Source organism: Bos grunniens, chromosome 23 (genome assembly GCF_055505025.1).
Source record: "Bos grunniens cultivar Pamir isolate PY7600 chromosome 23, Bosgru_T2T1.0, whole genome shotgun sequence".
NCBI classification, from domain to species: domain Eukaryota; kingdom Metazoa; phylum Chordata; class Mammalia; order Artiodactyla; family Bovidae; genus Bos; species Bos grunniens.
Window position 1 is genome coordinate 5,520,462 of NC_141187.1, and position 25,159 is coordinate 5,545,620.

Below are 25,159 nucleotides of genomic sequence, written 5' to 3' on the forward strand. Positions count from 1 at the left end.
CTGGTTTATGGTCAGAAGCTGAGGCTTAGCTCTGTAAAATGGCTTAGCAGAAAGTCAAGGGAGGAGCAAAAATTGAGTCCCAGGTCTTTTCCAGTTTTAAAATTCATTGTCCTTCCACTTCACTGTGTTGCCTCCCAGGACTTGGGGATGTGATGAGTGTGCCTGAGGTCACATTATGAGTCAGAGGTGAGCTGGGAACACTGTCTGGGGTATCTCTACAGTGCCTTAATCCATTAAAATGTAACACATTCACTTACTCCTTCCTCAGAGGGGAGAGATGCCATGGCAGCTTTTGATCTACTAACGATTAACTTTCTGAAAAAAGTAATAAAGCACATATGACATTTGGCTTGACTTTTGAAAAAAAAATGTGAAAGCAAAAATTCATTAAATGAGAACCATTGCTGATGACCAATCATTTTGATACGTAGTCAATTTCCATGGTGACTTTCTTTTGAGGAATTTTATTAACATTTCTTTCCTCTGGGTCCTCAGAATTCTAAGGAATTTAAAACAAATCTGGGGACTTCCCTGATGATCCAGTGGTTAAGACTCTGTGCTTCTCCTGCAGGGCACATGTGCTCAGTCCCTGGATCAGGAACTAGGATCCCTCATACTGTGCAGCCAATGATTATAATAATAATAATACCAGCACATACTAGGCATGCAATAAATGTTAGCTATTAAAAATAAAGCAATAAAAATATGATCAAATTAGTCTGGCACATGGAGTTCTTGAATCTGATTAATTGTTCTAGAGTCCTAGGACTGGATGTGCCACAAAGCATTTTCTGATGAGAGGTACATTTATACCTGCTTGGTCTAGTTAGTTCCTAGCTATGTAACTTTTGGCAATTTCTCAGTTTCCTCATTTGCAAATGGGGATAATGTACAACCGACTTTAAAAGTGGCTGTGAGGATTAAGTGGATTAACATATATGAAGTATATAGTCTAGAACATGATTAGTAGTGTATAAATCATTGGTACTATTATTTTTTTCCCAATAATAGCAGCATGTTGTAAGTCACGTCACTCTCTCCAGATGGTGCACACAGGGTTTTGAAGGATGTAAGGAGCACCCTGAGTGGTGGCATTTTTAATGGACCTGGTTCTGTGTAGGTGCATGCTAGCAGTGGCAGCTGAAAAGCAATTCCAGGCCCATCTGATTCCAAAGGTAGAGAGAAGGAAATTCAGTGATGACAAGAGGGGCAGAGATTTCAGGCTGAACAAGCTGTGTCCATGGCTTTTCTTTCTCCTCCCTGATCTTGAGAGCATGAACCACGTGGTATTACTGCAGTTTCAACTCCAGAAGCCACACAAGCAAACGTGGTTCCTTGGGGAAAGAGAGTTTTTACACTTGCATTCTGTGTGGATGACTTGGAGGTGAATTTTTCCAACGTTTGGCTGACAAAATATGCAGCAGATGCTCTGTTCAATGATATATAGAAATAAATGATTCTTCGTCTTTCATCTCAAGGGGGCAAAATCCAGTGACACAGAGACAGTGCCATCCTAAAGAGCGGATGGTGGGTTTAGAAATTGCAGATTGCTTTGTATGGAGTTTGAAGAGGTTCGTTTTGAGACTTGTTCATGGGGCGGAGTAAAATGTTTAAGCGTGGGGCCAGTGGACTCAAGATAAATATGTGAGTTTAAGGAATACTGGAGAAAACATGATGATACATTCTGTGAACAAGCAAATGGGGGAAGACTGATGGTTGGTGATAGAAATCATAGTCACCCCCATTCTGGGAGTAGCTGAGAGCACTTTACAAAATGAGAAAGTATATAAAAAGAGAAAAACAATAATCTAAGACTGATCTTTTGAAGGCACCATTATTGTTGCTATTATTGTTATCAGAGTTAGCAAAGGGTAGTAAAAGGAATATTTGAAAATTGGAATGGGAAAGCAGGGACTTCTGGTGTCTCTAAAATTGCAGCTGAAAATGTACTGACATGTAACTTGGTGGATACAAAGATCCATGCAGACACTCATGAATAGCCACATGGGAATGAAGCTTTTGGGTTTAAGAATTAGGATGTTATTGGAGACATTAATGAAATCTGTGTTAATAATCATTGACAATAGAAAACTGTACCTGAACAGTAAGATCTAAGAAAGATGGGATGTGAATAAGAGAGGGAAATGTTTGCAGGTGCCAGGTGGTCCAAGTCAACCTGACACTGATCCAGGGAAACTTGGGCAAGTGTTGAGGGTCTGAAGTTTGTTTTGGAGTTTAGTGGCCATGCAGGGAGTGAAGACTGAATAGTCTGTGTCTGTCTGAAAAAGTTGTGTTTTACCAAGTTTCCAAATTCTGGAAGGATGTGTAGGACGCAATGGATTTGAAAGTGACCTTAACAGACAGCTCAGCCTTGGGAGGTAGAGGGACACATCATAGCCGTGTTTGTGGGGTGAGCTTTCTAAATAGGCAACCCGAAGTCTGTTATAGACTGATCCTGAAGAATAGCATTCATAATTTATTGCAGATGACCATAATCTGGTTTTTCCAGTGGTCATGTAATGGATGTGAGAGTTGGACTATAAAGAAAGCTGAGCACTGAAGAATTGATGTTTTTGAACTGTGGTATTGGAGAAGACTCTTGAGAGTCCCTTGGAGTGCAAGGAGATCTAACCAGTCCATACTAAAGGAGATTGGGCCTAGGTGTTCATTGGTAGGATGGATGTTGAAGCTGAAACTCCAATACTTTGGCCACCTGATGCCAAGAGTTGACTCATTGGAAAAGACCCTGATGCTGGGAAAGATTGAGGGCAGGAGGAGAAGGGGATGACAGAGGATGAGATGGTTGGATGGCATCACTGACTCATGGACATGAGTTTGGGTAAACTCTGGGAATTGGTGATGGGCAGGGAGGCCTGGCATGCTGTGGTTCATGGGGTCGCAAAGAGTCGGACACGACTGAGCGACTGAACTGAACTGATAATCAGGTAGTTTTAAAATGTGTCACATTTGTTTAATCCTCCAATCCTAGATGCTTTTCTTTCGAATACATTGAATGTGTTTCTAATGTGCAGAACATTTCTCCGGGAACTCTGAACATTGACTCTGTATTTGCTGCTCAAAGCCTTCTTTTGCAGTGAAGCATTTCTCGATGATTTTATTGAGCTGGAGATATTTAATACTGTTTTCCTAAAGACTGGACGATGTGCATTCCTTATTAAGCATTTGCCCCTTTGTAGTTGTGGTTTCTTTTCTTTTTTTTTGTAGTTGTGGTTTCTTAAACTTCTTAAACAGTCATTAAGTGAAGTCGTAGGTGTGAGAACTGTGAGGAAGAGTGAATTCTGAAATGGAAGGCTGGGAATTCCCTGGCAGTCCAGTGGTTAAGACTCTGTGCTTCTACTGTAAGGAACATGGGTTTGATCCCTGGTCGAGGAACTAAGATTTCGCATGCTGTGTGGCGAAACCAAAAAGAAAATTGAAATGGAGGGCTGCCCTTTGTGAATATGATGAAATAATTATTTCTTGTTTCCTTCTCTTCAGGGATATCAGGGAATAGCAGGATCACCAGGTGTTCCAGGATCCCCGGGAATACAAGTACGTGGTTTGTGTCTTCTTATTTTAGAGGTACTGTTTCTAGTGAACCAAAGAACATAACTAACAGATTTTTATTTTGTGGTTAATTTAGGGAGCACAAGGACTGCCAGGTTACAAAGGAGAACCTGGGAGAGATGGAGAAAAGGTAAATACACACAAACAAAGGTGTAGCTGGTTGTTTCAGTCACTCAAAGACAAAGGCTGTTACCTGTGATGACCCCCATTCAATGGCGTTCATCTTGGTGAAGTCCAAGATTTTGGCTCAGAAACGTCAGGGACCGTTGGCTGATCAAGCACACAGGAGGCTTTTATCACCAGAACAGAGTGGTTGTCCGAAATGACCACTGGCAAATGGCACCAGTATTTGCATTGCCCTGGTGCCGTGTTCTCTGTCTGTGGCTAAGCTCTATAGGGAGCTGCCTTCTTAGAAGAGAATTATATGAGTGGAGTATGTTCCCAAGTTAGTCACCTATAGCCATTTATCAATCTCCACAATAGAAACCCATTTTAGTCTAACTGGATGGACTTCTTTCTCCTGTAGGGATTCTGTGGGTGCAGACATTTGTCTGACTTTCCTTTTCTATAGCTCTGAGATTTGCCATGTTCATTTATTTATTTTTTGTTTTTTTAATTTTAGGTGCTTGGGGGTATTTAATTTATTAATGCATTCTTTGTTTAAATTGGAAGAACCATGTTCTTTAAATTTGTTCAATATTTTAGTACCTCCCCAAGGATCCAATCCTGGATCCAGGAAGCTGGCCCATATCCAAGAAGGCCATTTGGATTTGCTTAGATCGCCAAGATGATTTGTTGGCTTAATTCCTAAAGCACAATCTTATTTCTGCATTCGTTGCAGGCTCTTCTGCTGTTTGCACCTGATGAAAACTTGTGCTTAATTTTCTAGCTACAAGCCTTGCAAAATGATTGCCTTTTAAAAACAGGGTGCATGGTATTCACACCTGAGAAACACTGATCTGGACTCCATCCATTTTATATTTTTGTGATTGTTCATACTGGTTATAGGGAATTGTAGCTGCTCAAGTACTATCTCTGGATGGACCCCCTGGCAGATCTCATGATGGGGGTGCTGCTTTCAAGCTGTTTGATCTTGGCGTGTGATTTGATGTCTTTGAATCTTATTTTGTCTGTTGAATCAATGGGGATTTCTTTATAGGTTTATATCACAAAATAAGTGTGGTAACATATGAAAAATACTTAGTGTGGTTCCTGGTACAGGATTTTCCTTAAATAAATGTTTGTTGTTTTATTGTTCTGGTCGGTTTATCAAGGAATGAGGTTGTGGTTGGGTTGTTGCATGGGGGTGGCTGGCATGTGTCCTGGGCAGGAAATGTTAGGGCAAACAGGACAGTCAGTGACTGGAAAAGATACAGAGAAGGTGGAATCTGTCAGGGCAGCTCTGTAATGCTGGGCAGAGCCGGGGAAGACAGAGCAACAACAGCAGTTGATGGAATTCTCGAAGAAATGGTGCAAAATCTTCCTGCCTCTCAAGGGACCTGGGCCTCTGTGAATGTTTTTAGCCGCTGGCAATCTCTGCCTATTTTAAATGATGAAGGTGCTTCTTAGGAAGTGATGGAGAGCAGGCCAGGCCCACAGGTATGGAGATGTTTTATATTTGAATGCTCTGGGCTATCATGAGAGACCCCCAACTCCTCTATGAGAATGAGAATGAGGGATCCCATTGGGAAGCTGCAGATATTTGTTCTGAGACCACATGCCGGGCACCTCATTCTATTCTAGTGTACAGGATCATTGCTGTTTCTTTAATGTGTTCACAAGTAGCCTGATTCAGGCATGGGGTGCATATATAAAAGTATGCATGCATGAATAAATGTATTTAGGAATGGATAAATGAATATATTTGTTTAAATATTTTTGTGTTGACTTGGGTTTAAATGGTGGATTTTTATTCATTCACCATAAAAGAATTGGAGTAAAACACCTTATTTAAAAGTAAAGAACAGCAATCTATAAAAGACAGACTCACAGACACAGGGAACAGACTTGTGGTTGTCAAGGGGGAGGACGGATGGGGGAAGGAGAGAGTGGGAGGCTGGGGTTAGCAAAGGCAAGCGCTTATAAAAAGAGGAATAAATACAAGGTCCTATGGTACAGCACAGGGAGCTATAGTTAATATCCGCTGATAAACCATAATGGAAAAATATGAAAAAAAAATATACACACACACACATACATATATGTATATATGTATAGCAGCATCAGTTTGCTGTACACCAGAAACTAACACAACATTATAAACCAACTATACTCTAATAAAATAAAATTTAGGCAAAAAAAGAACAATAATTCTATTAGTTGCCTCTTAAGCTACCTGCTCTATCATTTTGAGTCATTGTATTATCTTTAAAATAGAAGCAAGTGACTCTCAGAAAGCCGTATATTCTAATGAAGAAGACAAAATGAATAAGATGTATGTTGATATAAATTTCTCTGTTTTCAGCCTAGCAGTGATTTTGTTCAGTGTTGTTTTCTGAAGTTCATTGTTTGGGCGTCAACTCTGGTGGATGTGACTATGGGCCTAAAATCCCAATGTGTTGCCCCTAACTTCCCTCTTGACATCTCCTGTGGCTCTGAGAATTTCTTTACTGGAGAGCTACAATAGTTTAGTGAGTTAAAGGCTTTTCCTTGGTTCTTTCTCCAGAATGTTCAGCAAAGGGAAGGTTGAAAACATACCCTGGGGATGGCCTTGACTTGTGGTCAATCAGGGCATTTTTTCCAGGCATCACCCATGGCCTTCAGGGGATTGTTCCACATGTACTGTTCTCTGTTGGGATATTTTCCCAGAATAATTTCCATTTTGTGGATTTCCACTGAAAACTCCCATGGGAGTTTCCACTTAAGATAATTAAAATTATATGCACTTTCTTGCTGACTGTAACATTTGTTCCTCACATATGAGGGAAGAGAATGTATATAGATTTTGTATGGTTTCTTTTTCCCTGAATTTACAAAATTAAGAGGACATCTTATCCACCAAATGGTCTTCAGTTGATGACTTTCAGTCCAAAGCTATTCTTTGGACTCTAAGAAATACTTTAACTACTTCAAAGCACTTCCCCAACCTTAAGTAAGCCTAATAAATTTAAATCATGTGGAGAAATATATTTTGTTAAAAAACATTAAGCTGGGTTGATTAACTGATGTATATTTATGGGTTTTCTAATTGACTATGAACTTGGCATGGCAAATGCAATTTTAGAGACACAGGAAGCATTAATAATTTTTTTAAACTATCCAGACTTTGTTCAAATTCATCATTTGGTTTTTCAGGGTTTAAGAAAAAATATATCTTAATTCTAACTAAGGTTATCTTTATGGTACCAGTTATATACATTTTGTTTAGTATCTTCATCAGAGCATCAAACACTTGAATTGTCTTTTCAGGATCTCTTTGTCCACTTGCTCTCAGCATCATATTAGGGCATCATGTGATGAGCGAGCCTTTCTTAGATGAATAAGCCTCATTATCTGGGCTTTGAAAGGCAAAAGCTGAAGTGATGTTACAGTGACATCTATTACACAATCAAGGAATTCCAATATATATATGTTGAGAATAGTAATAAAGGACCCAGCTGAAAGGGTTATTAGGGAATAATATTTTAAAATTCAGCATTCCAGTGGCTTTACCTCTCACCTCTATCCTGTAGATAGATTTTTTTTTTTAATAAAATTTAAACAAAGCCAGTAATGACATAGGAGGGAGAAATAGAATTGGCTTAGGAAGGGGCCACTTTTTACTTCTTTATTCTTCTTTTTCCTTCTTTCTTAACTAGGGAGAGTAGTCTGCCCATGTAGATTTCTGATAGCCCCGTGGCCCAAACGTGGGTGTGTGCCCCTGTGTGTTGCAAGGTGGGGGAAGGCTTAATGCAGTGACAAGTTTCAGGCTGTACCCTGAATTTAGACTGCTTCACCTTCCTAGTCATGCTTCTTAATGTCTTTAAATCTGTTTTCCCAAATCTAGAAGGTTGGGCTACAAGTATTTCTTCATAGCCTTGTTGTGCAGACTAACAAAGGCCATGCATATGTTTGACCAGAATTAAACACTGTAAATTAGGGATGATGACCATGATCATCATGGTGATTTGTAAACTGCCAAAAAAAAAAAAAATTGTAGTTTATCCATTATTGTTTCTCTTAGTGTTGGATTGCACCTTCAGGAGTGCCGTAAACCTTGTTTTGCTCCCTTTACCCTCGTTGATGTGTGTGTAGCTCTATTCTGCCCTCTCTTCTGTTGCCATGGTGAACTGTCCTTGTGTAATGCCCAGCCCTCCTATGTGCTCTAGGTCTCATCCTTCTCCATTACTGTGTTATTCATTAGTCCTGCTCTTCTGTGTCTCAAGCTTTTTCTTTAAAAAAAAAAAAAATTGATTGAAATAAAGTTGATTTACAATGTTGTGCTGATTTCTTCTGTACAACAGAATGACTCAGAGTGAGCAGAATGACTCAGTTGTGTGTGTGTGTGTGTGTGTGTGTGTATACATATATGTTCTATGGGCTTCCCAGGTGGCGCTAGTGGTAAAGAACCAGCCTGCCAATACAGGAGACATACGAGAAGTGGGTTCCATCCCTGGGTCTAGAAGATCCCCTGGAGGAGCGCAGAGCAACCCATTCCAGTATTCTTGCCTGGAGAATCCCCATGGACAGAGGAGCCTGGTGGTCTATAATTCATAGGGTCACAAAGAGTCAGGCATGACTCAAGCAACCTGGCATGCACACATACGTTTCACATGATGTGATGTATGTAAGCATTCTTTTTCATATTCCTGTCCATTGTGGTTTATCCGCAGGATATTCAGTACAGTTGTCTGTGCCATACAGTAGGGCCTTGTTTATGCATGCTGTAAATAACAGGTTGCATCTGCTAATCCCAGACTCCCGCTCTATGGCTCCCCCAGGCCCTCCCCCTCGGCACCCCCAGTCTGTTCTCTGTGTCTGTGAGTTTGTTTCTATTTCATGGATAAGTTCACTTGTGTCACATTTTGGATTCCACATATAAGCTGTATTTTATATATATATAATATTATATTTATATTCCACACATAAGTATACGTCTTTCTCTTTCTGGCTTACTTCACTTAGTGTGATAATCTCTAAGTTCATCCATGTTGTTGCAAATGGCATTATTTCATTCTTTTTTTGCTGAGTAATATTCTACTGTAGATGGATAGGCAGACAGATAGACCCCATGTCTTCTTTATCCACCCATCTATTGATGGATGCTTAGGCTGTTTTTATGTCTTGGTTATTGTACATGGCACTGCTGTGAACACAGGCATGCAGATACTTATTCAAATTATAGTTTTGTTAGGTTACATGCCCAGGGGCAGGGTTGCTGGACCATATGGCTACTTTGATCTTTCTTCATTAAATTTTCCCGGTCACCCAAGGCATGACCCATCAGAAACGTACCAAGGTAAACCCACTACAAAGCTTCCTTCAGCTAGCCCCTATTTTTCTGTTTCCCATCACAATGTAAATACTCAGAAACTCTCTTGAACCCCCTCCAGGAGGTTGCCCATCCCAACCTTATGTTGCATGATTAGATCATCAGTTTCCCCTCTCTTTGAAAGCCAGGAGTTGTTGTTTTCAGGTATCTCTCTTTATCTGTGTCTCAGCAGCATTTGACACAACTATCTATTGCCTTCTTTTTGGAACTATTCTTCTCCTGGCTTCTGGGACCACATGTTCCTAGGTTTTCTCTTGCTTTCACTGGTTCCCTTTTCATGATTTAATTGTTGTCTTCTCTCTCTGTTCTCTAGATATTGGGGAGTCCCAGTTTCAACCCCATGCCCTTCCTCTCCTCCAATGATAGTTTATTATTCTATTATTATTAAATATAAATGAATATGAATATCAATTTACGTGTCAAATATATATCCACATCAGTGATAAGCATATATTGGTATCAGTGTATGTTGGGGCTTCCTAGGTGGCGCTAGTCATAAAGAACCCCCTTGCCAATACAGGTAGATGTAAGAGATGTGGGTTTGATCCTGGGTCAGGAAGATCCCTTGGAGGAGGGCATGGCAACCCATTCCAGCATTCTTGCCTGGAGAATCCCTTGGACAGATGGAACCTGGTGGGCTACAGTCCATAGGGTTGCAAAGAGTCAGACATGACTCATGCATGTATGCATACATAAGTATATGTTATAAATCGTAGAATAAATAATAAAGTATTATTAAATAAATATCCACACACACTTTTTTCTTAATGAAATGTTTTGTTTCATCTGAATCTGGAGAAATCCTGAAGTTGTTATAAGCAAGGCTCTTTTAGAAAAACTTTCTCTCCTTTGTAGAGAAGAAGTGGCACCACGGTTTCCTTCTCTCCTACCTCCTTTCCTTAGAAGCTTTTCCTCCAAGGCAGCAGGACCCTCCAGAAATCTTCTCTGGAGTCAGGCTTGGCTGAGCTTCCCTCCCATCTGTCCATGTGATGCTGACCTGTGTGTTTTGTCTTTCCCTACGTCTGCAGATGCTTTTGCAGACTCTCGACTGTTTCCCGATCCTTCACCCTCTTTCCTTGTAGGGCACTATACTGGATTCAGCCTCTCAGTTCATGATGAATAACCGTTCATTCTACGTCCTGCCTCATTTCTTAGCTGCTCTGCCACTTCTTGTCCTGTTTCCTTTTTCTCTACTGCCGTCATTGGGAAGCTTAAAACTTTTGTTGAGTTTTTACAGAATGTTTCGTCTTTTCTTGATTTCAGACTCTCATCTCTTGTCTTCACTTGAGTGTGCCCTGTGTTGTGCTCACTGATTAACTGTGGCAGGGATGCTCCGGAAGGCGTAGTCCAATGGTGACTCCCAAGCCCAAGGGAATGCCCCTGTTAGAGAGGGAATGTACTAGTAGATTTAAACAGCTACCAGTAAATCTGGCCTGAGCCCACGTGACACTTAGTGTCTGCTTTTATCTAAGAGGATAAGAAACAAAGAAGAGGTAGAAGACGTGTACTATCTTGGATGCCTGAAGGTGTTACTGTTGGGTCTAGTTTTTCTGTTTTATTTTTAGATATACTTGCGTGTATGTTATCCACATGCATTCTCTATCGCATGCCTCTTCACAAAAAGTCCTATAAGGTTAGTAGCATAAATCATGCCTTGCCCATTTTACAGTAATTCTGAGCTAGATAATCCCTTTTTTACAAGTTTGAAACTGAGAAATGAGAAACTTGTCATCTGCCTGAATTTACTCAAGAATTAGGGGTTGAAACAAAATGTCTTCATCTCAGTGTGGCTTTCTTTTCACCCTATTTTTTTTTTGCTTTCACCAGAATCTTTTTTAACAGTGTGATTATTCCTTTTTTGCTCTATTAGCTGCAGTATGGAAAGGCCTGTGAGCAGCTGAGGAGAAGGGGAGGGGAAAGGGGGAAAGGGATGAGGAAGGGCAGGGGAGGAGGGGGAAAAGGGGAGGGAGGAGGAGGCTGGAGGGATGAGTGATGGTTTGCACTGATTGTGCCATGCGAGTGGATTCATAATCTTACTTTTCCATGTGTACCTGTAAGATGTTTCTGCCATATCTCAGAAATAAAGGCTTTAAGAAAGAAAAAAAAAAAATCACTTTTGAGAAGGAAGGGGTTGTTCACTTTAGATCTTGGTTCATCAAAATTTTTAAACTGCAAAATCTTTGCAGTGAAAAACTTTTGGGCATGTTCAGTTCAGTTCAGTCGCTCAGTCGTGTCCGACTCTTTGCGACCCCATGAATCGCAGCACGCCAGGCCTTCCTGTCCATCACCAACTCCTGGAGTTCACCCAGACTCACATCCATCGAGTCAGTGATGCCATCCAGCCATCTTATCCTCTTTTGTCCCCTTCTCCTCCTTCCCCCAATCCCTCCCAGCATCAGAGTCTTTTCCAATGAGTCAACTCATTTGGGCATGTAGTCCCATGTATGAATTATACACTGTGCTACTGAACAAAGGATTATATACATTAAAAACACAGACACATGTTAATTTTAAAAGAATGAGAGTTTTAAAATATTAGTTTTCATATTTTCTTGCTACTCAAAGAAGTAATCTCAGCCTAACTTTGGAGACTGTGACTCTTAATCAACCTATCAGATTGACAGTCTCATCAAAGGCATGTTCATCAGTCATAAAAGGGTTGGAGGCAACCTGGAGAAAATGGAACTACTTTACTGCAAATGTTGGATTCTCTTTGATTCTAATCTCTTGTAAACTAAGTGGAAACCAAGAGTGTGACTCCTGAAAATAATTATTTTAATGGAATTTTCTTGGAGGACTCGAGTATTTACTGTATTTTAAAAAATGGAAGTATTTTATTTATTCAGTAAATTATCATGAATCATCATTAAGTCATCAGCTAGGACAGAGTAGGTTATGCTGCAATGACAGACAAATCCCAAATGCTGATGCCTTAAAACAAAAGATTTATTGCTCATTAAATTAAACTAAGTTCTTAGCAGACTCAGGCGTGCAGAAGTTTCACTCTCTAGATTATAACTAATTATGCTACCAGGTCCTTGGAGAATCAAACAGCTGTTCTTAAACCACTTCCATTCATCATTATTTAGCCAGAGCAAATTTTGTAAACCACACCAACTTCAGGTGTCAGACAAGTGTGATTCCCCCATAAGCTTAGAAGTAAGAATATAAATATTGATAAATAATGATCACATCTACTAAGACAAAATAGGAGTGCATGGAGAATGGATGTTTTTCTCAAGGAGATTGGGGTCTAATAAATCACATGACCCATACAAAGAACTATTTGAAGAGAGATTATTGGCATTATGTGCCAAAGATGAGAGTTGAAAAAAACTCAAGCAGTTTAGTGGAAAGTTGAAAATTCAAAAAGGCTTTGTGAGCGAAACTGTAAACAGAAGCTTAATCACAGCTATAGACTTATAGGAGCTGTTTTTTTTCCAACTTAAGGAACCTCTAACTTAGGGGTGCTGTGGTTCCTTAGTGTGGGTATATTATCAACAAGACTGTAATGAACATCTTTGTATGTATTTCTCAGTAAATTTTTCTGAGTATATCCATAGGAAAAGTTCTCAGAGGTGGAATTGATTAGAGAATCAAAGGGTTAATTTCATAACTAAATTTTAATGCAAATTGTTTACCTTCAAGAAAGTGTGTACTCCATCAACAAGTATGTGGAAAATATCTTTTCCCACACATTTTTCAGCATTGATACTCATTAAAATTTCTGATTTTAATTACTATAAGTTCAAAATGATACTGGTTTGATTTATAATTCTTTTTTAGTGAGTAAGGTAAAGTACCCTGTCATGTGATTTTGGAAACAGTATCCAGTTTAGTACAGTTCAGCCACTCAGTCATTTCTGACTCCTTGAGAGCCCACAGACTGCAGCACGCCAGGCCTCCCTGTCCACCACCAACTCCCAGAGCTTACTCAAACTCATGTCCATTAAGTCAGTGACGCTATCCAACCATCTCATCCTCTGTTGTCCCCTTCTCCTCCTGTTTTCAATATTTCCCAGCATCAGGGTCTTTTCAAATGAGTCAGTTCTTTGCATCAGGTAGCCAAAGTATTGGAGTTTCAGCATCAGTCCTTTCAGTGAATATTCAGGAGTGATTTCCTTTAAGATGGACTGGTTGGATCTCCTTGCAGTTCAAGGAACTCTCAAGAGTCTTTTCCAACACCACAGTTCAAAAGCATCGATTCTTCGGCACTCAGCTTTCTTTACAGTCCAACTCTCACATCAATGCATGACTACTGGAAAAACCATAGCTTTAACTGGATAGACCTTTGTCAGCAAAGTAATGTCTCTGCTTTTTAATATGGTATCTAGGTTAGTCATACTTTTCTTCCAAGGAGCAAGTGTCTTTTAATTCCATGGCTGCAGTCACCATCTGCAGTGATTTTGGAGATCCCCAAAAAGAAGTCTGTCACTGTTTCCATTGTTTCCCCATCTATTTGCCAGGAGATGGGACAGGATGCTATGAACTTACTTTTATGAATGTTGAGTTTTAAGCCAACTTTTTCACTCTCCTCTTTCATTTTCATCAAGAGGCTCTTTAGTTCTTCTTCGCTTTCTGCCATAAGGGTGGTGTCATCTGCCTACCTTAGGTTATTGATATTTCTCCCAGAAATCTTGATTCCAGTTTGTGCTTTATCCAGTCCAGCATTTTGCATGATGTACTCTACATATGAACTAAATAAGCAGGGTGACAATATACAGCCTTGACGTACTCCTTTCCCTATTTGTTGTTGTTCCATGTCCAGTTCTAACTGTTGCTTCTTGACCTGCATACAGATTTCTCAGGAGGCAGGTCAGGTGGTCTGGTATTCCCATCCTTGAAGACTTTTCCACAGTTTATTGTGGTCCACACAGTCAAAGGCTTTGGCATAGTCAATAAAGCAAAAGTAGATGTTTTTCTGGAACTCTCTTGCAATGGATGTTGGCAATTTGATCTCTGGTTCCTCTACCTTTTCTAAATCCAGCTTGAACATCTGGAAGTTCATGGTTCATGTACTGTTGAAGCCTGTCTTGGAAAATTTTGAGCATTACTTTGCTAGCGTGTGAGATGAGTGCAATTGTGCGGTAGTTTGAGCATTCTTTGGCATTTCCTTTCTTTGGGATTGGAATGAAAACTGACCTTTTCCAGTCCTGTGGCCACTGCTGAGTTTTTCAATTTTGCTGGCATATTGAGTGTAGCACTTACACAGCATCATCTTTTAAGATTTGAAATAGCTCAATGGAATTCCATCACCTCCACTAGCTTTGTTTGTACTGATGCTTCCTAAGGCCCACTTGACTTCACACTCCAGGATGTCTGGCTCTAGGTGAGGGATCACACCACTGTGGTTATCTGGATCATGAAGATCTTTTTTGTACAGTTCTTCTGTGTATTTTTGCCACCTCTTCTTAATATTTCCTGCTTCTGTTAGGCCCATACCATTTCTGTCCTTTATTGAGCCCATCTTTGCATGAAATGTTCCCTTGGTATCTCTAATTTTCTTAACGAGATCTCTAGTCTTTCCCATTCTGTTGTTTTCCTCTATTTCTTTGCATTGATCACTGAGGAAGGCTTTCTTATCTCTCCTTGCTATTTTTTGGAACTCTGCATTCAAATGGGTTTATCTTTCCTTTTCTCCTTTGTCTTTTTCTTCTTTTCTTTTCTCAGCTATTTGTAAGGCCTCCTCAGACAACCATTTTGCTTTTTTGAATTTTTTTCTTGGGGATGATCTTAATCCCTGCCTCCTGTACAATGTCACGAACCTCCATCCATAGTTCTTCAGGCACTCTATCAGATCTAATCCCTTGAATCTATTTGTCACTTCCACTGTATAATCATGGAAATAATGTTACTTCTCTGCAATTTGATTTTTATTCATATGCATTTTTTTCCTTCTGGGCTGTTCATCTTTTTTAAGAATGATTTTTATATGCATGTCATAAATTCTGTGAAAATAATTTTCCTGAATTATATTATGTGTTTTAATTTGTTTTTTAGAATTTTAGTCATACAGAAATTTAAAATATGTATATATATAATATATGTATATGTACGTATATATAAAGTTTTACTTCTTTTCTCCTATATTTGTATCTGTATAGAAAGATTCAGCATTCTAACATTTTGAATACAATTATGCATGATTTAATTTTTAAAATTTCTATTATTTTATATTTTAATCTTAAAAATTTTTGGTATTTGGAGTAAAGTTAGATGAGTATTCATATTTTTACCTTTCTTTTTCTAAAAGAATAGCCAATTACTGCAACAGTATTTATGAAATTTCACTTTTTCTCCATTTATTTTAAAAACCATTTCTAAACCAATTCACAATTTCTAAATTTCCATTTTCATTTGGGTCCAGTGTTTTTGGCTTTCCACTCTGTTCCACTTATCTGTCTACATCTTCTCCACAGCCAAATTGTTTAATTATTGTCACTTCATAATGTGATTTAATATTGGCAGGCCTAGTACTTCTTCATTACTCTTTATGATCAAAATTTTCCTGGCTATTCTTACATGCTTATTTTTCCACATAAAGTCCTGTATCTTTTTTTTCAATTTTTAAATGAGGTTTCTATTTCTATTTTAATGAGGATTCCTTTGAATTTATGGATTAATTTTAGAGGCACTAACATCACTTCAGTATTGAGTTTTCCTATTCAGGATTGTGATTTACCTTTCTTCTCATTTCAATCTTAAAACTCAATGGAATAATATTATAATTTATTTTGTATTGGTTCTCAACATTACCTAAGTTTATATGTAGGAATTTTTGTCTCTTTTGGTCCTATTATAAGTAGAACATTTTCTTTAATATATTTTTATATTGGTTATTGCTTATACATATAAAAACTGTTTTGTATGTTAATTTTTAAAACAGCAATTAACTGATTTCTCTTATCAGTTATTTCAAGGTAATAGGTATATTGGCAAATAGAGATATAATCATAAATAAATATATTTTGTACTCTTCTTTCCAGGTTTTACCTCTTTTATTTTTATATTTTGTCTTAATTCATGGGCTAGTAAAAACTGGCAGAAAAACATTAAAAGCAGTGGTGATACAAGGCAACTTTGTTTAAAAGTTTTGCACAGTCATAGTCTCTTTTAGTCCAGATTTGTGGTTCTTTTGGTAGAATAATTCTCTCAACAGCAAATATTTATTTGTAATTTTGTATTGTTGACTTGTGATTCTGGCCTGTAGCATCATCCACAATTTTATTTTAGTCATGGCCATTTCTGCATTCACTGGTTAGTTAATAATAAGTAGCAGTTTCTTTTTATTAAACCATCATGTCCAGCTTGAGAGAATGTTTTGAAGCAACTTTTAGTAATTTAGAGAATTTGAGAATAGTTTTTCATGTTCATGGGGTTCTCAAGGCAAGAATACTGAATTGGTTTGGCATTCCCTTCTCCAGTGGACCACATTTTATCAGAACTCTCCACCATGACCCGTCCGTCTTGGGTGGCCCTACACGGCATGGTTCATAGTTTCATTGAGTTAGACAAGGCTGTGGTCCATGTGATCAGATTGGTTAGTTTCCTGTGATTGTGGTTTTCAGACTGTCTGCCCTCTGATGGAAAAGGATAAGAGGCTTATGGAAGCTTCCTGATGGGAGAGAGACTGAAGGGAAAATTGGGTCTTGTTCTGATGGGTAAGGCCATGTTCAGTAAATCTTTAATCCAATTTTCTGTTGATGGGTGGAGCTGTGTTCCCTCCCTGTAATTTACATGGGCCAAACTCTGGTGGAGGTAATGAAGATAATGGTGACAATGGTGACCTCCTTCAAAAAGTCCCATGCATGATGCCCTGCTACACTCAGTGCCCCCAGCCCTGCAGCAGGCCAGTGCCGACCCACGCCTCTGCTAGAGACTCCTGGACAGTCACAGGCAAGTCTGGGTCAGTCTCCAGAGGGGTCACTGCTCATTTCTCCTGGGTCCTGGTGTGCACAAAGCTGGGCAAAGGCTAATAGAGTTTTGCCAAGAGAACGCACTGGTCATAGCAAACACCCTCTTCCAACAACAAAAGAGAAGACTCTACATATGGACATCACCAGATGGTCAATACCAAAATCAGATTGATTATATTCTTTGCAGCTAACAATGAAGAGGCTCTATACAGTCAGCAAAAACAAGACTGGGAGCTGACTGTGGCACAGATCATGAACTCCTTATTGCCAAATTCAGACTTAAATTGAAGAAAGTAGGGAAAACCACTAGACCATTCAGGTAAATCAAATCCCTTACCATTATACAGTGGAAGTAAGAAATAGATTCAAAGGATTAGATTTGACAGAGTGCCTGAAGAACTGTGGACAGGTTTGTGACATTGTATAGGAGGCAGGGATTGTGACCATCCTCAAGAAAAAGAAAAGCAAAAAGGCAAAATGGCTGTCTGAGGAGGCCTTACAAATAGCTGTGAATAGAAGAGCTAAAGACAAAGGAGAAAAGGAAAGATATACCCATTTGAATAAAGAGTTCCAAAGAATAGCAAGAAGAGATAAGAAAGCCTTCCTCAGTGTTCAATGCAAAGAAATAGAGGAAAACAATAGAATGGGAAAGACTAGAGATCATTTCAGGAAAATTAGAGATAGATACCAAGGGAACATTTCATGCAAAGATGGGCTCAATAAAGGACAGAAATGCTATGGATCTAAGAGAAGCAGAAGATATTAAGAAGAGGTGGCAAAAATACACAGAAGAACTGTACAAAAAAGATCTTCATGATATAGATAACCACAACGGTGTGATCCCTCACCTAGAGCCAGACATCCTGGAGTATGAAGTCAAGTGGGCCTTAAGAAGCATCACTATGAACAAAGCTAGAGGAGGTGATGGAATTCCAGTTGAGCTATTTCAAATCCTAAGAGATGATGCTGTGAAAGTGCTACACTCAATATGCCAGCAAATTTGGAAAACTCAGCAGTGGCCACAGGACTTGAAAAGGTCAGTGTTCATTCCAATCCCAAAGAAAGGCAATGCCAAAGAATGCTCAAACTACTGCACAATTGCACTCATCTCACATGCTAGCAAAGTAATGCTCAAAATTCTCCAAGTCAGGTTTCAACAGTATGTGAACTGCAAAATTCCAGATGTTTAAGCTGGTTTTAGAAAAGGCAGAGGATCCAGATATCAAATTGCCGGTATCCATTGGATCAAATGAAAAAGCAAGAGAGTTCCAGAAAAACATCTACTTTTGCTTTATTGACTATGCCAAAGCCTTTGACTGTGTGGACCACAACAAACTGTGGAAAATTCTTCAAGAGATGGGAATACCAGACCACCTGACCTGCCTCCTGAGAAATCTGTATGCAAGTCAAGAAGTAACAGTTAGAACTGGACATGGAACAAGACTGGTTCCAAATAGGGAAAGGAATACTTCAAGGCTGTATATTGTCACCCTCTTATTTAACTTATATGCAGGGTACATCATGAGAAACACTGGTCTGGATGAAGGACAAGCTGGAGTCAAGATTGCTGTGAGGAATATCAATAACCTCAGATAGGCAGATGACACCACCCTTATGGCAGAAAGTGAATAAGAACTGAAGAGCCTCTTGATGAAAATTAAAGAGAGTGAAAAAGTTGGCTTAAAGCTCAACATTCAGAAAACTAATTTCATTGCATCTGGTCCCATCACTTCATGGCAAATATAATAGGAAACATTGGAAACAGTGACAGACTTTGTTTTTTTGAGCTCCAAAATCACTGCAGATGGTGACTGCAGCCATGAAATTAAAAGATGCTTGCTTCTTGGAAGGAAAGTTACGACCAACGTAGACAGCGTATTAAAAAGCAGAGACATTACTTTGCTGACAAAGGTCCATCTAGTCAAAGCTATAGGTTTTCCAATAGTCATGTATGGATGTGAGTTGGACTATAAAGAAAGTTGAGCACTGAAGAATTGATGCTTTTGAACTGTGGTGTTGGAGAAGACTCTTGAGAGTCCCTTGGACTGCAAGGGACTGCAATCCATCCTAAAGGAAATCAGTCCTCAATATTCATTGGAAGGACTGATGCTGAAGCTGAAACTCCAATACTTTGGCCACCTGATGCGAAGAAATGACTCATTTGAAAAACCCTGATGCTGGGAAACATTGAAGGCAGGAGGAGAAGGGGACAGAAGAGGATGATATGGTTGGATGGCATCACTGACTCAATGAACGTGAGTTTGAGAAAGCTCCAGGAGTTGGCAATGGACAAGGAGGCCTGGTGTACTGTAGTCCATGGGGTCGCAAAGAGTCGGACACAACTCAGCAACTCAACTGAACTGAACTGACTGAACTGAGAATGGTTTTTAGGGGCACACACTTGAGTTGTTCCTTTACAGAGGCTGTGTTTTGACTGAACTTCTTTCAAAGGCCTTCTCCAATTTCTTAATTTGCCTATTAGAGATGGGGGTTAAAAGGTGTATTCTCCCTATCCCAGTATTTTTAGACTTGGTCTATTCTTTTAATTGCAACTTGAAAACTGGCTGATTCTTTTCTGAACTGATCTCTTTTATAGTTACCTTTTCAAATGTAGCCAATACCAACTGATTCCTGATACTGTCATTCTTTTTTTCAGTTCTTTAGCTAAGTTCATTGGATGCATTCTTTGCCTTTACAGTTAATTACAAGCAAGGTTTTCACCAAATATTCACTGCATTACACGAATCACTGTATTTCCAACCTCCAAAATTAATTTTTCAGTGGCCACTACCTAGCCTCAGAGCCACCACCATATTTATTTTTTTTTAATATTATTATTTGGCAGCCTCTTTTTGCTAGTAGATAAATTTTTATATTAATCAACGTAGGCTAACCTTTCCTGCAGTAACTGATGACTCAACTGCTTAATGGCAAACATAGCAGCATTTGTCTTTCACATTACAGAACCATTGTAGGTAGACACGGGCTTACTTTTACAACTTCTTTGCTACCTATTACTCTTAAACCTTAGACGCTACTTGGCTGAGTGTATTGGGTTTGAGTTTCCCTTTCTTGTGCTTTGTATTTTGTAGATATTGCCTTAGTAATCTCCAAGCATTTTACTGTTTCTCTGCTCCTCCCCTCTTCATTGCTGGATATTAATATGGATGCTGTGCCTTTTAATTTTACTTAAAAATCTTGCTTATGCACATTGAGGGTAGTTTTGTCCAGATTTTATGTTTTCTTGGTTCCAGTGTGGGTTAATTTTCCTGGTCTTCTCACTTCATCTTAGGTCGGTTTATCTTATCTCCAGGAAAATATCACCAGTTTGAAGATGGTGTCTTCTATAAGTAGTCAGAGAATGGAATTCTTAGGTGGGACTAGGTTCACCCTTAAAGGGAGTTCAGTTTACCCTTCTTTTTGTACTTTTATTAAGTACTGATTAGTCAGCTAAATTCCATCTTATCAAGAGTGTATCTTGTCTACCTGACCTTCAACTCTTGTCTCAATTCAGACAGGTAGTTCTCTCACCTTTATGCTGGAAACGGAAAAATGGGGTAGTAAGGTAACCATGTGATTTGGTGACTTGGAATTTAGGGTGGAAAGAGTAGCCTTTCAAGGGTTCTATGCCTTGAATAACTGTCAACTCTTTAAAACGTGTGAATAAACAACCTTCATTAAAATTGCAATTTTTAAGAGTTACATCTATCACAGATAATTGGTCACATCTTCTTCTCTCTCTACCAGACAGCTAAGGAAATCATAAATTTTTTGTATGCAGTGTCTTCCTTGCCTAAATAAATGTGAATTAACCTAAATCTTGCTGAGTGAGCCATTGGGCTTCTCTTGAAACTCTGTCTTGACAATTAAGATTTTTGAAGGTAAGACAGCAGTACTAAGTCCCACAGAAATAAGTATTAAAATTATGTCCACCAAATATCACACTGTTGTGATTTTCTCCATCTCTCCTCTTCTGGAGATCACATAGATCCTTCCCTCTTCATGCTGCTAAGTCGCTTCAGTCGTGTCCGACTCTGTGCGACCCTATAGACGGCAGCCCACAGGGCTCCCCCGTGCCTGGGATTCTCCAGGCAAGAACACTGGAGTGGGTTGCCATTTCCTTCTCCAATGGGTGAAAGTGAAAAGTGAAAGTGAAGTCGCTCAGTTGTGTCCGACTCTTCGCGACCCCATGGACTACAGCCTACCAGGCTCCTCTGTCCATGGGCTTTTCTAGGCAAGAGTACTGGAGTCGGGTGCCATCGCCTTCTCCGTGAGGATAGAGACTGTACCTTTTTTCCTGTTTCCCTGGTTCGCAATAACAACATCATTCTGGTGGGGAAAGCAGACCAGTTTTGGTAGCCTGGTAGGAAAGGTGGATCTTGCATTTACCTAGGTTGGGGGCGGGAGAACCCTCTCTGGAGGGAATGCTAAATGGGTATATATGAGTGAGACAGGAGGCTCTGGTAGACACATATGAATATACACCTGCTTCCCTGGTAGCTCAGTAGTTAAAGCATCTGCCAGCAATGCGGGAGACCTGGGTTCGATCCCTGGGTTGGGAAGATCCCCTGGAGAAGGAAATGGCAACCCACTCCAGTATTCTTGCCTGGAGAATCCTATGGACAGAGGAGCCTAGTGGGCTACAGTCCACTGGGTCACAAAGAGTCGGACACGACTGAGCGACTTCACTTTCACTTTCACAAACAATGTACTGAGATCTGCAATAGGAGAAAAATCCTCCACAGAATCCTAGACTTTCATCTCAGGTCTATCTGTACTGAGCTGGGACCTCAGAGGACGGCTCTCTCAGGAGAGTGTTAGCCCTCGGCCATTTCCATTAACTCCTAGGTCTTGCCACATAAAAGCCTAAGTGTTTTTAGAATGGATGACTGCTCTCTAAGGTTGGGTAAGGACTGTTGATGAGATTCCCCTGGCCTCTCATATTCTCCTTCTCTGATTATAAATGAAACTCTGCTAAAAGAGGATTAGTCTTTTATAGAGACAGGGTTTTAGTGTGATGTATATTTAACTGTGTGCAGATTTGTTTCCAATAGATTTTGTCAAGAATGAGGTGGAAGAGTGTATGTTGATATTTTTAGGCTGAAATGTGTTTTCTTTAATTAATTTGTTTTATTTTCAGGGTGACCGTGGACTTCCTGGTTTTCCTGGGCTTCATGGAATACCAGGATCGAAGGTTGAAGAAACCTATTCTTTATAAAATTAAGCAATGTTGCATTTTACTTCAAATTGAAATAACTATGTTATAAATGTGCTATCAATAAATGCTCATATATTAAATGACTAGGTTAAGATTAGTATATAGTTTACATAAAGCTTTTATAAATTTCCTTTAAAATTTTCAGCCATAAATCTTATAGTATTGTAAATCTTATAGTATTTAAAAGTTGATGAGTAACTTTGATTATACAGAAATTCTCTTAACTTTTATCATATAAAGCCCTGTTAGAGTATCAAATGCCCTCACTTTTCCTTGCTTTTGCTTTATAAAGCCTGGGATATAAGACTTTTGTAAATAAATTTTAAACATTTTATTTCTCCTTTACTTTGATGTTAGCATATTAAACTCTGTTGTGTATAATTGGTGTTTTTCTTTAATCTATAAGAGAAATACTAAATACTTCTCTAAAACTCAGGATTTATATTTTGTCTTTTAGGGTGAAATGGGCCCCAAAGGAGATAAAGGAGCACCTGGATTTTATGGCAAAAAGGGAAGTTTAGAGTATCATATTGAACTTTCAATATAATGGAAATAGAAAATTGGAATTTCAGTCCCAGTCCACTGTTCTGGCAATTAGCTTTTTTTCACCTTTCTCTGTGGGGTTTATTCAGAACAACGAAATAATGGAAAAATGACTATTGACTGTTATGCTTGATTTTCTATAAGAATACTTTGTGTTATTGACCCTTCTGAACTTTCAAAATATTTATAGAGAGAGATTACTTGGAAGTAGTAGCTGTTTAACAGCACGTCCATGGAGACTCTTATTTTTTCTCACTGAAGGGAAATTATGTTCTCTCTATATTTAAGATACACATTTCTTCTTAATTCTGCCTAGATGTGGTTTCTGTGTTTAGATGCTTGTAATAATCCTGCGTCCATCTTATTCTCAACATCATGTGTGTCCTGGTAACATAATGCTTTGCCGAAAGCTGCGGGGCCAACACAAGCTGTGGCTCCAGCATTCTATCAGTCCTTGAGGACATTATCTTTCTTTCCTACTTAAGTTTGAGTTGGAATTTCAAAATCTTCTTGTAAGGATTGTTTTTGTTTGTTTTTAAAAACAGGGCGCGAAAGGTGAACAGGGGAACGCTGGCTTTCCTGGCCTTCCTGGACGTGCTGTGAGTTTGACAGAAATTTTTCTTAAGTATTCTACATTAAATAAATTTATCCTGTACTATCTTCTTTTAAAAAAGAAACATTAGTGCAAAAATATGTTAAAATACTTGTCCTTATTTTCCAGGGAGAACCTGGAAGACATGGAAAGGATGGATTAATGGGTAGTCCTGGTTTCAAGGTAAATACCACAAAAAAGATTTCTGTAACTAGTGAGTGAATATGAGAAAAATGTACAGATACTAGACTTTTGTTTACATGTGACATTGGTATAAAATGAATGAACTAAAAGTTGTAATTTAAAGATCGTAATCAATTTATTTTGAATATATCATGAATTCTTATGTGTTGGAAATAAAATCCCAGGATATTAGAAGCTCCTTCAGTGAGCCATTCAGATAGGTTTGTTTAGTGGATCTGAGCCGCAGGTACTTAGCTGTGTCTTCCAAGGGATTTGACTTTGTTTTCAGAGAGTAGGGGAATGAATCCTCAACCCTAACAGTTTTTTTTTTTTTAATTTTATTTTATTTTTAAACTTTACAATATTGTATTAGTTTTGCCAAATATCGAAATGAATCCGCCACAGGTATACCTGCATTCCCCATCCTGAACCCTCCTCCCTCCTCCCTCCCCTACCCTCCCTCTGGGTCGTCCCAGTGCACCAGCCCCAAGCATCCAGTACCGTGCATCGGACCTGGAGTGGCGACTCGTTTCATACATGATATTATACATGTTTCAATGCTATTCTCCCAAATCTCCCCACCCTCTCCCTCTCCCACAGAGTCCATAAGACTGATCTATACATCGGTGTCTCTTTTGCTGTCTCATACACAGGGTTATTGTTACCATCTTTCTAAATTCCATATATATGCATTAGTATACTGTATTGGTGTTTTTCTTTCTGGCTTACTTCACTCTGTATAATAGGTTCCAGTTTCATCCATCTCATTAGAACTGATTCAAATGTATTCTTTTTAATGGCTGAGTAATACTCCATTGTGTATATGTACCACAGCTTTCTTATCCATTCATCTGCTGATGGGCATCTACCCTAACAGTTTTAACCTTAACCCTGGTAACTTGTGTGATATGAATATGGGAGAATTAGAGTAAGAAGAATGGGGAAATGCCAATCACTCATCAATCCTGAAAAAACTCAAAGGCACATGCTCCTATGATGGTGGGTGAGCACCATCTTATTCTTACATAAAGACGTTTTTCTGGGTCAGTTATCAAACAGAAACAGCCTTTCTATAGTGTGACCTATTAAATAGAAGGACATCAGGGATGTGTATATATTCAAGTCAATATATCTGGAATAAGCCAACAGTCCACGTCATTATTCTGCTGTGTGTGTGTTTGTTTGTTTTGATACCTAGGAGAGAATTTGTGTAAATCCGTCAGCGAGCAAGACCACTGGGTCAAGCGTTGGATTAGAGATGTCATCATGTTTCCTAATGGTCACAACTTTGAAGGCCTCACTTGCTCAAAAATTCAGTTCAGATTTCTTTGATCTATAGGTGTTTTCTTTTCCTTTGGAAACATTGTCTGTTTTTTCACTTAAATTTATGGAAGTTCTCCAAATGTCAAGTGATTCCTTAAAGATTACAGATAGTGCTTCCTGGATGTACAGTATAGGGCCCTGTTTTCAAGAGTTCAATCATGTGTTATTAATTATATTTAACTAGTTTTGTGTTTTATTTCCTATTTGTTTATTGATTAAGCCAGTATCTATTAATACTTTGTAGGTACTAGACATACAGAAGAGAACAAAACTCTCATGGGTTTTATAATCTAGTCTTTTGATGTTTTTAGACAACACAGATTCTTCTATATATACAACTTGGAGAG

General features: G+C 38.9%; 1 protein-coding gene across 3 annotated transcripts in view; it reads left to right on the plus strand.

The window, feature by feature from the left end:
* Positions 1-25,159, plus strand: part of COL21A1 (collagen type XXI alpha 1 chain) — a 231,591-nt gene that overhangs the window by 135,864 nt on the left and 70,568 nt on the right. For 2 of the 3 annotated variants that reach the window (XM_086370609.1, XM_086370608.1), the window contains 6 exons: positions 3,499-3,552; positions 3,644-3,697; positions 22,094-22,147; positions 22,629-22,680; positions 23,258-23,313; positions 23,436-23,489. In XM_086370609.1, coding sequence (XP_086226735.1) covers positions 3,499-3,552; positions 3,644-3,697; positions 22,094-22,147; positions 22,629-22,680; positions 23,258-23,313; positions 23,436-23,489 — 324 coding nt within the window. Of the gene's footprint in view, positions 1-3,498; positions 3,553-3,643; positions 3,698-22,093; positions 22,148-22,628; positions 22,681-23,257; positions 23,314-23,435; positions 23,490-25,159 lie in introns of those variants that run through there. The other variant, XM_086370610.1, reaches the window with a different exon arrangement.